This window comes from Sceloporus undulatus, chromosome 4, assembly GCF_019175285.1.
Source record: "Sceloporus undulatus isolate JIND9_A2432 ecotype Alabama chromosome 4, SceUnd_v1.1, whole genome shotgun sequence".
NCBI classification, from domain to species: Eukaryota; Metazoa; Chordata; class Lepidosauria; order Squamata; family Phrynosomatidae; genus Sceloporus; species Sceloporus undulatus.
The window spans coordinates 45540880-45554124 of record NC_056525.1 but is presented as its reverse complement, the minus strand read 5'-3'; the positions used below and the strand labels follow the sequence as shown (position 1 = coordinate 45554124).

Sequence of the window (13245 nt, the reverse complement as noted above, 5' to 3'; positions counted from 1 at the left end):
CAAGACTCCTGGTAGGTCAGTGCTGTTGCTGCTGTCCTTTTCATTCTTGCAGAAAAATAAAGCGAGAGAGAAGGGAGACACCTATGCCAGTTTTGTACACATGTACAACTTGCCTGAGTGGCTTTGAACCATTGTGCCCTTCTCTTTGCTTGTATGCTCTGCTGCTGACTATAGGTGCAAGAACAGCAAACCTCCCCCAGTCAGCTTCAGCAAACTTGTTCTGAAGAGAGCAGCTTCAAACACCGAGGCCAAAGACAGCCTCTTTGAGACACACACCCATAGAAACAGACACTCCCACATGGAAGAACACTGCTGGCAAGGCTTGCTTGCACACATAACCACACACGTACAGTCTCTCATACACTGAGGGAGTGGTAAATGCTTCTCCATACAAATAGGAACTTTCTTTCTTTCTTTCTCGTTCTCCCCCTCTCTCTCACAAACATTTCATGTTTTCTCACCAACAGACTCTTGCAGACTTATGGGCACATGCATACACCTTTGAACAAACTGACTGGTGGTGCTGTAGCTGGCATCCTGCATGCCAATGCCTTGATGTCACTCCTGAATGTGGGAAGTCTGCTGGAGCTGCTGAAGGGACACAACTGCTGGATGAGGGGCAGCTTCTATTAGAAGAGGACTAACATTCCTGTTTCTCTCTCCCCACCCTTCACTTCTTCCTCTCCCCAGCTGGTCGTGCACCAGATGCTGTTGCTACTGCTGCTGCCCATGGTTTGGGCAGCTCCACCAACAAATCCTCAGACTCTAGTTAAGGTAAGTCCACATTTTTATCCTCCACTGCTTTTCCTGCCGGTGTGGTGGTGAATGCTGGTTTCTTGGACATACAGTTCAGCCTGCATAGCCCTTACTCCACAGGGGGATGACAGCATTTTTGCCTCCTGGCCATACAGCTGCATTGAATTAGCACCATTACCCATTACAGCAACCTGGCCTCTTTCCCTCCCTCCTGAGTGCTCCCCCAGTTTCTCCTCTAGACTAGACTGCAGAGTCTTCTGTTGAGGTGATGGGCTAACCAGGCAGGATACTAAATCTACTTTTAGTGCAAAGGCAAAGCTGGCCCAAGATCTTTCACTACCTGAGGCAAAGGGCAAATTGGGGCCTCCTCCTCCCTGTGCAGTTGAATCTGACTAACAGTGCCAACAAGGTGGCATCTTCCACCACAGCTGGAGAGCTGGCTTTAGGGAGACCAGGACAAACTGTGGGCTGTGCCACTCTGTCTTCTGAGTTGGGTGGAAGTTATGGAATAAAGTACATAATAATCATAGTAGCAGTGAGAAAAGGAAGAATTCTCACCCTTACTTGGGAGGTTTCCAAGTAACCTTCCTGCCAACTGCTCTGGGCTTATTGGTGCTTTTGTGGGTAGAACAGACAAGCGCCAGTCAGGCACAAACATAACTCTGTGACCCGCTCCCAGCAAGGGCCTGCATGCTTCTGTTCACTTCGCAGTGCATTCCTAGCTGCTGTGCCTGAGCTTTGTCTTAGTTTTTCAGAGTGGGCCCTCAGGAGAGCAAATTTGTTCAACTCAGCAGATGATTCTCCCAGAAAGACCAGTTACTTTCTTTCCAAGCATAGAAAAGTTTGTTTTGGGACTGCAGCTTCCAGAGTCCAGTGGGCATACTAGTAAGGGAATCCTGGAAACTGTAGTTCGAAACAGTTCTGTTTCTGGGATCTGCATTCCTCATGCCCCAAGGGATAGGGATAGGTGCTATAAGTGTCCTGCAACTAGCTAGGTAGCCTTGGATGAAATTTGATTTCAGCCATACTTGTCAACCATGCTTACCAAACATTTGAAAATCTGGAGAAAATAATACAGTAGACCCTTAGTATCTGCTGGGGTTTAGTTCCAGCACCCCTTGTGGATACCAAAATCCATGGATGCTCAAGTCCCATTATACACAATGCCATAGTAAAATGGTGCATTTTATATAAAATGACAAAACCAAGGTTTGCTTTTTCATTTTATTTTATTTTTAAAATATTTTTAAGCCATGGATGGTGGAATCTGTAGATGCAGACTCTGTGGTTATGGAGGGCTGACTGTTTCATCACTAAATTTAATTATATTTTGAATGGTTTCCACTCCTACTCCCAAGTCAGCAATTCAGAATATAAAAGTAGGACTTCTTTCCACACTATGGATCTCAAAGTTAATTAATTGGGGTTTGGGGAAATATAATCAGGACAAACAAAAAGAAGAACATCTTTATACAAAGCATAATTCTTGATAATTCTCACTATCACAAGATGCCATGGTGGCTGCTAGAATTTAGGAATATAGTGCCCCCCCCCTTCATGCTTTTCAAATAGTTTGTCTAGAGTAAGCATGTGAGAACTAGTACTGGGAGCATGCTATCTCCAAACTCTCCTTACACATTTTGTTGCCTTCTGCACTGGGAAGATGACCATGTGCAGAAGCTCTCTGTAAGATTTGAAAGCCTGATTTTCCAGGGCGCCAAACTGTGTGAAGTGCCTTCACAGACACAAGTGGCTGACTAGTTCAGAAAGTCATCTTTCATTTATAAAGAGAGATGGAAATGCCCCAGGAGATCAGGTAGGGCTATTGTGCACTATCTTCTCAGGCATTTTTCTAAAAAGCTCTTCAATACTTGCAGCATGACAGCCAGCAAGGAAAAAACTTTATGATTACTGGATGTAAGGGGTGGCACCATGAAGTCATTGCCAACATGCCCTGCTTGTTACTTTCTCAGGGTCATCTGGCTGGGAGAATTGCCAATCTTTCGGGCAGCCACTGGTGCTGTGCTTTTAACAGCAATGGGATGTATAGAAATATAACAAATTATATTTACTGCCATGCTGTGGAAATTTTAATTTGCTGGTTTCTGCCCATCAGACTGGTGTTAAAAGATATGAACCAACCCACAATTGGCAACCCTTCTAGCTAGCTTGTACTGGCAGCAGAATACTGGACTATGGGACCACAATATGTTGATCCACACTATCAATATAGTCAAAACTCTCATATAAATGTTCCTGCAGCTTGGTAGTTCCTTGCAGTATCTTTCTTCTGGCTTCACATTATTAATGAGAGTCATGGAGTTAACCAAAGACTTCCTGTGTTCAATCAGAAACTGGCTGTTCCTTTATTTATTGACCTTATATCACCTCTCTCAACATGGGACCCAAGGAGGATCATAGCAAGATAAAAACAAAATACATATAAAAAATAATAATTAAAATATAATTAAAATGTTTGAGAAGCCATTAAGTAAGTTATCCTATCTGAAACAACAGTACAGTGGTACCTCGGGATACGAAATACCCAGGTTACGAAATTTTCGGGATATGAAAAAATCCCATAGGAAAACATTGTTCCGGGTTACGAATGTTTTTTCGGGTTACGAAAAAACTTTTGGTGCTTTTTTCGGCTTTTTCGCACGGAATCGCGGCTTTTCCCCATTAGCGCCTATGGCAATTCGGCTTACGAAGGCTTTTCGGGTTACGAACGGTGCCACGGAACGAATTAATTTCGTAACCCGAGGCACCACTGTAATTTAAAACATTTAAGCTATAGCAATGAGGTTGAAAATACAGCACCACCCCATTAAAAGACCCTTCTGCAGCAGTTCATAGAATCATAGAATCGTAGAGCTGGAAGAGACCACAAGGACCACCCAGTCCAACCCCCTAACAGCCAAAGCCTGTTTGAATAAAACTGTCTTTGCTTGCTGGTGGAAAGAAGCAGAAAATGGGCCAACCCAGCCTCCTCATGGAGGGAGTTCCACAGCCTGGAAGCAGCCACTGAGGTTGCTGCCACAAAATTAATGCAGTTTGACATCACTTTAACTGTCACAGCTCCATCTTATGGAATCCTGGGATTTGTAGTCTGTTGTGGCACCATAGGTCTCTGACAGAAAAGGCTAGATAACTTACAAAACTTCAAAACCTAGAATTCCATAGCATTGAGTCATGGCAGTTAAAGTCTAGTCAAACTGCATTAATTCTACAGTGTAGATGTAGCCTGAGAAGGCCCTGTAACATATCCTAAACAAACAGGGGCATGGACAAGTGGGAACAGGAGACATAAAGTGTCATGAAATATAAATACTGCTTGGTTTTGTTCATAATTTCAGAACAGAGGTGCAGACATATTTTTTTTCTGGACCCTTCTGGGCTTTGCCTTTATCAAGAGGCCACTGAATATCTTATTTATTTCAACCTTCCAGGATGACAGATGCAATCAAACAGACTGGCCAAGGAATTCAGGAGTAGAAGGTGTGTCTGACGAGAAAGGTAAGTTTTCTTGTTCTCTCCCTGGGAGTTCCCAGACAGAGAAAAACTGAAGCACCACTGGAATAACCACTTTAAATGTGTGTTATTAAATTTGTCATGGGTGCAAACATTTTTTGGAGCCAGACTAATTTCCCAAGAGACAGCCCCAAGGGAGAGCAAGACGGAAACCTAAAGGTGTAATCAAGTGGTGGGAAGATTTGTCCCCCATACACACCTTTCTATCCCTGGAGAGAGGAGCAGATAGAGGACTTCACATTGGACCAAGAAGAGACTTTGGTGGAATTTGTTACACATAAGATCTTGTACCTATGCTGAATTTTTAAAATATATATTTTGGGAATTTTGGTTATTTTTTAAATCTGAGTTTGCCCTTCACCAGCTACACTGAATTGTATTAACCTGTCTCCATTTTGTGGATCCTGCACCCCATGCTCCTGTAGGAATATGGATGTAGAATGTTCCTACAGATTAATCCTCGGGTGTCTTGAACAACGTAACCTCTAATTCTTCTCTGACATGTTCCAATATGTTATTAACAACTTAAATTATATAAAATTTTATAGAGACCACATTACTCCTTCTATTACATAAAAATCTTTTTATTTTAATCTTATATTATAGAATCATAGAGCTGGAAGAGGCCACAAGGGTCATCCAGTCCAGCCCCCTGCCATGCAGGAACCCACAATCAAAGCACCCCCCACAGATGGCCATCCAGTCTTTGTTTAAAGACCTGCAAAGAAGGAGACTCCACCATGCTCTAAGGGAGTGTGTTCTACTGTTGAACAGCTCTTACTGTCAGGAAGTTCCTCCTACCACTGAGTATATGTTTCTTTTTTCTTCCTCTTTGTTTGCTGTTGTGATTTGCAATAAGATTTCGTACAGGTTTTAGGGAAAGGTCATGCCAGCCTCCCTCCCCAACAAACCCTGGGAAGATGCCCACACATGGATAAATTAATAAACACATTAAATGGATATATATATATATATATATATATATATATATATATATAAAATTAACAGTCCAATTTGTAATGATAACCCAAGTCCTCAGACCCCTTTGCAAGATAAAAGGAATTCAGAAAGTATGATAAGCCCTCAAAAAGGTTGTTAAAACTTTTTAGTGAATGTTTAGAGACAAAGGCTCAGTTCCATCTGGAAATGATAACTCTCTCAGTTCATGCAGACTGCACATTCTAAGTACCATTTTCTCAGGCAGTGTTGCTGCTATAAACATCTGGATACAAAATATTGCACAATGATTACTTGGAACATATGCAATATCTCTACTGCTACCTTTGATGTAGAAATGCAATAAATAGGAAACAAATGCCCATTTATTATGAAGGGGGAAACTTGGGTAGAACAATGCAGAAAGAATGCTTTCTTTCTTCCCAGTTGCCATAGTCTGTTGGGTCAGGAGCTGCAAAGTTCTGACATGCTCTTGAAAGTTTTATTAATTAACATGAATACATGTTTACATAAATATTAATTGCCATATGCAGAAATTACAAATAGCTTTGTTTAACAAAAGCCACCATGCTGAATTGTCAAATGGCTTAACACAAGCCATCAAGAATATATTAGCAATGATGTATGTAAACATCTAAGATAAAGTAACACAGCCTGAAAACAGCTTTTGCAGGCAAACAGGAAGCTCGATATACTTCTAATATATAAATAATAAACTAAAAAAACAGTGCTGTCACAAGCGAGTGCAAGAGATGCAGACCACACCAGGTGACACCATCAGAAGAGGATGGTGTAGTTGCTCACCATCCATCTCAAGACTCCTCAATGGCCCCTGCTGTCAGAAGGAAAGGAGTAAGTGGCTGCCAACATTGACACATCTGCTACCTCCCTTTCTTGGCCTGGCCAGCAGCCATGCCAGACCTGGAGCGGACCTCCAGGCAACATCACCACCTTTTCCAGATGATTGACACACTGCTGAACTGCCTTCCCTGCAACAGAAGGAAGCTCAAGGAAGGGTAGCAGGAGGGAAGGGAGGGCAAGGTGGGAAACTGGGACAAGACAGGGAGGAAGGCATTGACACTGTCAGGAAGGAAAGGGTGGACTGTGAGTACCCCTCCCTGCCAGCTGCCTTCTCCTTCCATCAGTTCCTCTCCTCCATCTCTTTCCCCAGGGTTGTTCCTCCTGACTATGCAGAGATGTGGGGAAGGACTCAGCACCTGACACTGCCTGCTGGGAAGGTTGGGGCATTGGTCCAGGTGGAGCTGTTGTAACAGTGGCAGTGGCATCCTCTTCCTCGTCCCTCCCTCCCTCCCTCCTTCCCTCCCTTCCTCCCTCACACCTTCTGCAGGGCCAAGGGAATCCCTGAGGGCCCTGGTCTGGGGCCCCCGATCTTTACTCCATGCATGTGAGGAGGCAACCAAGACCAAATCTGTCCCTCCAGCAGCAGCTCCCATTCACTGGAGTTGTGGGGTGAGTGACTAACTGCCTGAATTAACACATTGGCGTGACACCAACCCTAGTGATGCCACTGTTTAAAAAGACCTTTGCTTCCAGAGTGAAATATACAGAAATCCTTGGGAAATATTAAGGTTTCAGTATTACAATCCTTTTTTACCGTAGGTTAGAAACAGAATGAGGTCTGCCTTAGACTGCTAATTATGAAACCTTCGGGGTATTCTCACATTTTGCCTCCTGCTCAGCAAAGAAAAAGAGGGAAAAAAGACTCAAATTTTAAATACCCATAAAGACCAACAGATATATTGTGACATCAATTATCATAGAATCGTAGAGTTGGAAGAGACCACAAGGGCCATCCAGTCCAACCCCCTGCCATGCAGGAACTCTCAATCAAAGCATCCCTGACAGATGGCCATCCAGCCTCTGTTTAAAGACCTCCAAGGAATGAGACTCCACTACACTCTGAGGAAGTGTATTTCACTATTGAATAGTCCTCACTGTCAGGAACTTCCTCCTAATATTGAGGTGGAAACTCTTTTCCTGTAGCTTGGATCCATTGCTCCAGATCCTGCAGAAAACAAGCTTGCTCCCTCCTCAATATGACATCCTTTCAAATATTTAAACAGGGCTATCATATCACCTCTTAACCTTCTTTTCTCCAGTCTAAACATCCCCAGATCCCTAAGTCATTCCTCATAGGGCATGGTTTACAGACCCTTCACCATTTTAGTCGCCCTCCTTTGGAAACGCTCTAGTTTCTCCATGTCCTTTTTGAATTGTGGTGCCCAGAACTGGACACAAGATTCCAGGTGGTTCCTGACCAAAGCAGAATAGAGTGGCACTATTATTTCTCTTGATCTAGACACTATATTTTTATTGATGCAGCCTAAAATTGCATTCGTCTTTTTAGCTGCCGCATTACACAGTTGACTCATGTTCAACTTGTGGTCTACTTGGACTCCTAGATCCCTTTCACATGTAGTCTCGTTCAGCCAGGTGTCACCCATCCTATATCTGTGCATTTCATTTTTCTGCCCTAAGTTCAGTATCTTACATTTCTCCGTGTTGAATTTCATTTTGTTAGCTTTGGCCCAGCTTTTTAGTCTATTCAGGTCATTTTGAATTTTGATCCTGTCCTCTGGAGTATTAGCTATTCCTCCTAATTTGGTATCATCTGCAAATTTGATGAGTATGCCCCCAATTCTGTAATCCAAGTCATTCATAAAGATGTTGAATATCACTGGGCCCAGGACAGAGCCCTGTGGGACCCTACTGATCACTTCTCTCCAGGATGAAAAGGAGCCATTGTTGAGCACCCTTTGGGTTCGGCCACTCAACCATTTACAAATCCATGTAACAGTTAGCTTGTCTAGCCCACATTTATTAGAGTTTATTTGTTCAAATGCATGAAGCATATTGCTCAACTAGCAGATATTCATGGACAGAAACAGGGGAAATTCAAGACAGTGACTGCACAGATAATATAAAATACAGTGGTATCTCGGGATACGAAATACCCAGGTTACGAAATTTCCGGGATACGAAAAAATCCCATAGGAAATAATTGTTCCGGGTTACGAATGTTTTTTTGGGTTACGAAAAAATTTTTGGTGCTTTTCGGCGCTATTTCACACGGAATCGCGGCTTTTCCCCATTAGCGCCTATGGCATTTCGGCTTACGAAGGCTTTTCGGGTTACGAAAGCGGCCGCGGAACGAATTAATTTCGTAACCCGAGGAAGCACTGTAATATAATTTTGATGCCATGTGGTGGCATGAATGGGGGTAGAGTCAGAAGCTGGATATCATGTATAATCTGGACCTGGTATCTGTCTTTCTTTTGTGCTTTAATTCATGCTAAAAAGTCGCTGTTTTTGACTTATTTTTAGATCTAGAGACTGTTAATACCCAAGACCTGTGAAAGAAACTAGAGTTGTATCCACACTGCAGAAATAATCCAGTTTGACCCCACTTTAACAGCCATGGCCCAATGCTATGGAATCCTGGGGATTGTAGTTTGTTGAGGCATCAGAGCAGGCTTAACAAACTACAGTCCTCTGGATTCCATAGCATTGAGCCATGACCATTAAAGTGGGTCAAACATGATTATTTCTGTAGTATGGATGCAGCTTATTACTGTTCAACTGAGGCTGTATTAGATTGGTTCATCAATTTGTAGTCTTTATTTCTCTAGCTAAGCTCCAACCCCATAAGTTGCTGAGCTCCAAGTCCCTTTAACCTTAGACACCATGGAAACTGTAAAAAACATCTGGTGGGCCCCAGATTATTGTCTCTTCCAGAGGAGTCACAATAATAGGTAATAGTAGAATAATTGCATATGGGAGTTATAGGTGACAACAAGCATCCTTTTCTTTTCTCTTCTGGAACTGTACCACAAGAGGCTATTCCCGGTAAACAGTTTGACTTTGTAAAATCTATTTGCATTTCCTTGGCTGGATATTTCAGTTTTATAAATAATATGAGTCAAAATCTTTATAACCTGAGATATGTCAATGCCTGAGAAGCTAAGACAATCTCCCTGTACAGACCAGCCTTAAAGGCTGGGTTGGGGTGGAGTCGGGGCATAGTCTCCATATGATGTACGCCCCAGCTCTGCCCCCAGGGTGGTCTGACGCTGCATGCCACACTGCATGCTGCGCCTGCGCGGCATCACGGCTCCCCTCTGGTGCTGCATCCACATGGCACAGTGTCAAAGGAGTGGCGTAAATGTATGGCATAAATCATGCCCTGGAAAGGCCAGATTGGGGATGCGGCATGCAGTTGCCACAGCCCCAGTCTGGCTGTAAAAGGGGCACTGGAGACCCCCCCCCCCTTAGGAACTGTCTGTACAGACCCAGAGTGTCTGTAAAGGCTTGACTATGCAGTGAATCATATGCAGTGCTCTGCCTAGAAGCTGAATATACAACTATAGTATAGTTATTTCTGCTATTATTATTGCATACAGGATGCCTATAATGTGTTTCTGTTGTGAGATGGTATATATACATTCACTGCATGATTGCTCTATAAGTTCTAAAAAGTAACCAACTGAAAAGATTGAACCAGGCTCTGGTTGACAGTGAGGTGGATATTGTTGATGTCCTTCTGGAATTTCTTAAAAGCATTTAATAAATAACAATAATGATAGTGATGATGATGATGATGATGATGATGATGATGATGATGATGATAAAAAGGAGATAAATAATAATTTAAAAGGAGTATTTTTTAAAAAAATGCAGTTATACTCAGGAACTAGAGGGGAGGAAGTCATTTTATTTAATATGTGTGTTGTATGATTATTGTTGATTGTATCTTTGTTATTTGAAGATGTTTTTGTGTGTTTGTGTTTTTAAAGAATGTTTAAAGTCATAAAGATTACAATTTTTTTTAAAAAGTAAAAAAAAAAGAAAAGAGAGAGCATCCATCCTGTTGGTCTAGATTATAAGCAGGACCCTTTGGCCTTCCATATGTTTGGCCCTTCAATTCCCAGAAGGCCCAGCTACCATGGCTGATGATAGATGATGAAGTATACCCTCCCAACTCGCTGTAGAGAAACAAGTCCCTAATAGATTAAGATTATTTATCTGACGTCCCCGACTGCTTTTATATATTGTTTTTAAAATTTTCAATTGTATGATCTGTAACTGATGACATATTGTACTATGACATGGGTCATATAGTTTTATTGTGTGTGAACCGCTTTGATCTGAAGGAAAAGCGGTATATAAATAAAAGTTTTATTTATTTATTATTAATTTTATTTATGAAGATGTCATTAATTTATGTCAGGCATAGAACAGGTCTTTGAGGCCACAGACACTAGAGAAGGATACAGATGGTGAACGCTTATTATCTGTTTTCTGCAGGCCACCTCCTGAATGTGAGTGTCAGCAACCAGGGGCGCTCTAATTCCCTTTTCCTGACTTGGGAAAAACTCTCAGGAGAGGTCCAGAGCTTCTCGCTTGCTCTATACAACTTTGAAACAAACATTCTGCTGCAAAATGGATCAGCTGGGCTCAATGCCACTAGTTTCATCTTCCAGGGTTTGCTTCCTGGGACACAGTACAGCATTGAAGTCACTGCGTTGATTATTTGTTCACAGAATTCCAGTAGTAGAGTCATTGGGCACACAGGTAAGTGAGAGAGACAAAGTGGGAGAGAAATAACAGCTAACTTGCACCACGTGGCCATTGAACACAGAGTGTGGCTACATCTACAGTCCAGAACTAATGTAATCTGACACCACTTTAACTGCCATGACTCAATGCTATGGAATTCTGTGTTTTGTGGTTTTGTGAGATATTTAGCCTTCTCTATCAGAGAACTCTGGTGCCACAACAAATTACAAATCTAGGATTTCATAGCATGGAGCCATGGCAGGTAAAGCAGTGTCAAGCTGCATTATTTCTGCATTGCAGCCTTTGTTGGCATTTGGATTATGCATGGTAGATAATGTCCCACTTCTATTAACATACTTAGGACTCAACACAGATTTATTATTCTTTTATTTTCAAATGTATATAAACTGCACCTTCCCAGAAACTTGATTCTGGAGTGGTGAATGAATATAGATATAGATACATAGATAGATAGACAGGCAAACAGATTACATGGCAATTTATGTGAAAAATTAAACATTCACTACATTAGTACAACCAAATAACAGCAACACAGTAAAGATGAAAGGTATAACATTATGCAGCCAGCTAAAAATGCAATACATTTAAAATACCTGAACAATTTAAAATGTTTTGAGAACTCAAGTGATGGCACCATTGGGCCACCACAGAGAAGAGCCTTTCTTTGGTAAAGCCTCTATCCTGTAAATGGGACTTGCCTGGCTATTTTAATTCATGAGCAGTTTATCACGCCTTCAGATATTTGGGCTCCAAGCCAGTTTTTAACAGCTGAATTCTGTACTAATTGAAGCTTCCAAACTGTTTTCAGGGACGGCCCTAGAGACCTCACAGGCATTTCAACTCCTGTGGCAATGGTGACATAAAAACCAATGCTACCATTACCATGTGAAAGCTAACAGCAGCCAGTAAAAGGAAACAGCAAGGGAGCACCCAAATTCCCCTGCTCTTATCTACTAACTTCTGTCATTCATATTCTTTCTACAGCCTGATAATACACAGCAAACATGTTCCTGGGTGCATGTGTTTTGTTCTTAGTCTTAGTCAAATATTCTGGAAACACACTTTATATTGGGAGACCTGACTTTTCTGTGACACACAAAGTTATCTTAATTCTGATTTTGAGTTTGGATGGAAGGAGATTTTATACTGCCTCTTCTAGGGTGAGCTGCTTGAGTTGAGCCAGGCTAAATATAACATGGTGTTCATGTGGTTTTTCCTCTTGTATTTAGCAGAAATGCAGATTTGTCTGGCCATTTCTTTTTTTTTCTTTTCTTTTTCTCTTGCTGGCACATGCATTTTGGGCCAATAAAATGTGCTCCTGGCACATTTTTATGCAATACTACAGGATATTCTTTGGTTCACAGCTTCCAGATGTTTTTGCTGTCCATGGGGATGCAGTTATTTCAGTATTCATTCTCAATTTCTCCATTTAATCCCAGAAACATGTAAATCTGCTAGTCAAAACAACATGATGTTTGTGCATAGATACAGTATTGTTCTCCTAGTCAGATCTGTAAATACCTAGCCCTAAATATTTCCCACCTGCAAAGTCACATTATTCTAATTAAACTTAGTTCCAGTTTAAACAAGTTGGATCATAGCTTAATATGCTTTTTAAAATACTTTCTGGCTTGTAATTTACATTATTGTACATTAAAATATACACTGAAGTGCATCTTATCTACATGACTGATTTAATTGTTTGTTTGATCAATAGAATGAGATTCTGCAGGATGTTGGCAACAATGTCAGTTAAGACTTGTTCTATGACAGGCTATCCATGCAATTTGTACTGTCTTCAACTCTTTCATAAGATTTTTGTGGACACTATAACTGCAAGAACCACTGATTGCAAAAACAGCAGGTTTCTTCAGTCAGTGTTCTGGCAGAAACATCAGGCATATTGTTGTTGTTGTTGTTGTTGTTGTTATTATTATTATTTCTTACTCACCTTGCCCCATTGATGACTATTAGGGACTGTGCCGACAGCCCCAAAGGGGCGGCCTTTTACAGCCAAATCAGGGCTGTGGCAACCGCACACCGCAGCCCTGATCTAACCTTTACAGCACTCCTTCGGCGCTGCATCATGGGGGATGCAGCACCAGAGAAGCACTGTGATGCCGCACGCCATATGGTGCGGCATGCAGTGTCACTCTGCCCTGGGGGCAGATCCGAGGCATGCATCATATAAATGCTGCACACTGACTCCACCCCCAACCTGGCCAAAGATGCCGGTGTGCACAGCCCCAGTTGCTAATATATGTGGCTATTTTACAGGCAAATTCTCTTTGGGTTTATGAAAAATTCTTTAAATCTCAAAAATGTGTAGATGCTTACCTAAAGAAACTTGCTCGATATATACTTTTCATCAAACCTGTTTTTAACCCAGATGCAGTTGAGAAG

At 41.8% G+C, this 13245-nt stretch overlaps 1 protein-coding gene across 5 annotated transcripts in view; it reads left to right on the top strand.

The window, feature by feature from the left end:
• The first annotated feature begins 432 nt into the window (after positions 1 to 432).
• Positions 433 to 13245, top strand: part of LOC121930090 (receptor-type tyrosine-protein phosphatase V-like) — an 83757-nt gene continuing 70944 nt past the window's right edge. For all 5 annotated transcript variants that reach the window (XM_042466280.1, XM_042466278.1, XM_042466277.1 and 2 more), the window contains exons 1-3: positions 433 to 774; positions 4206 to 4272; positions 10570 to 10836. In XM_042466280.1, the coding sequence (XP_042322214.1) occupies positions 706 to 774; positions 4206 to 4272; positions 10570 to 10836 (403 nt within the window). In that variant the 5' untranslated portion in view covers positions 433 to 705. The remainder of the gene's footprint in view (positions 775 to 4205; positions 4273 to 10569; positions 10837 to 13245) is intronic.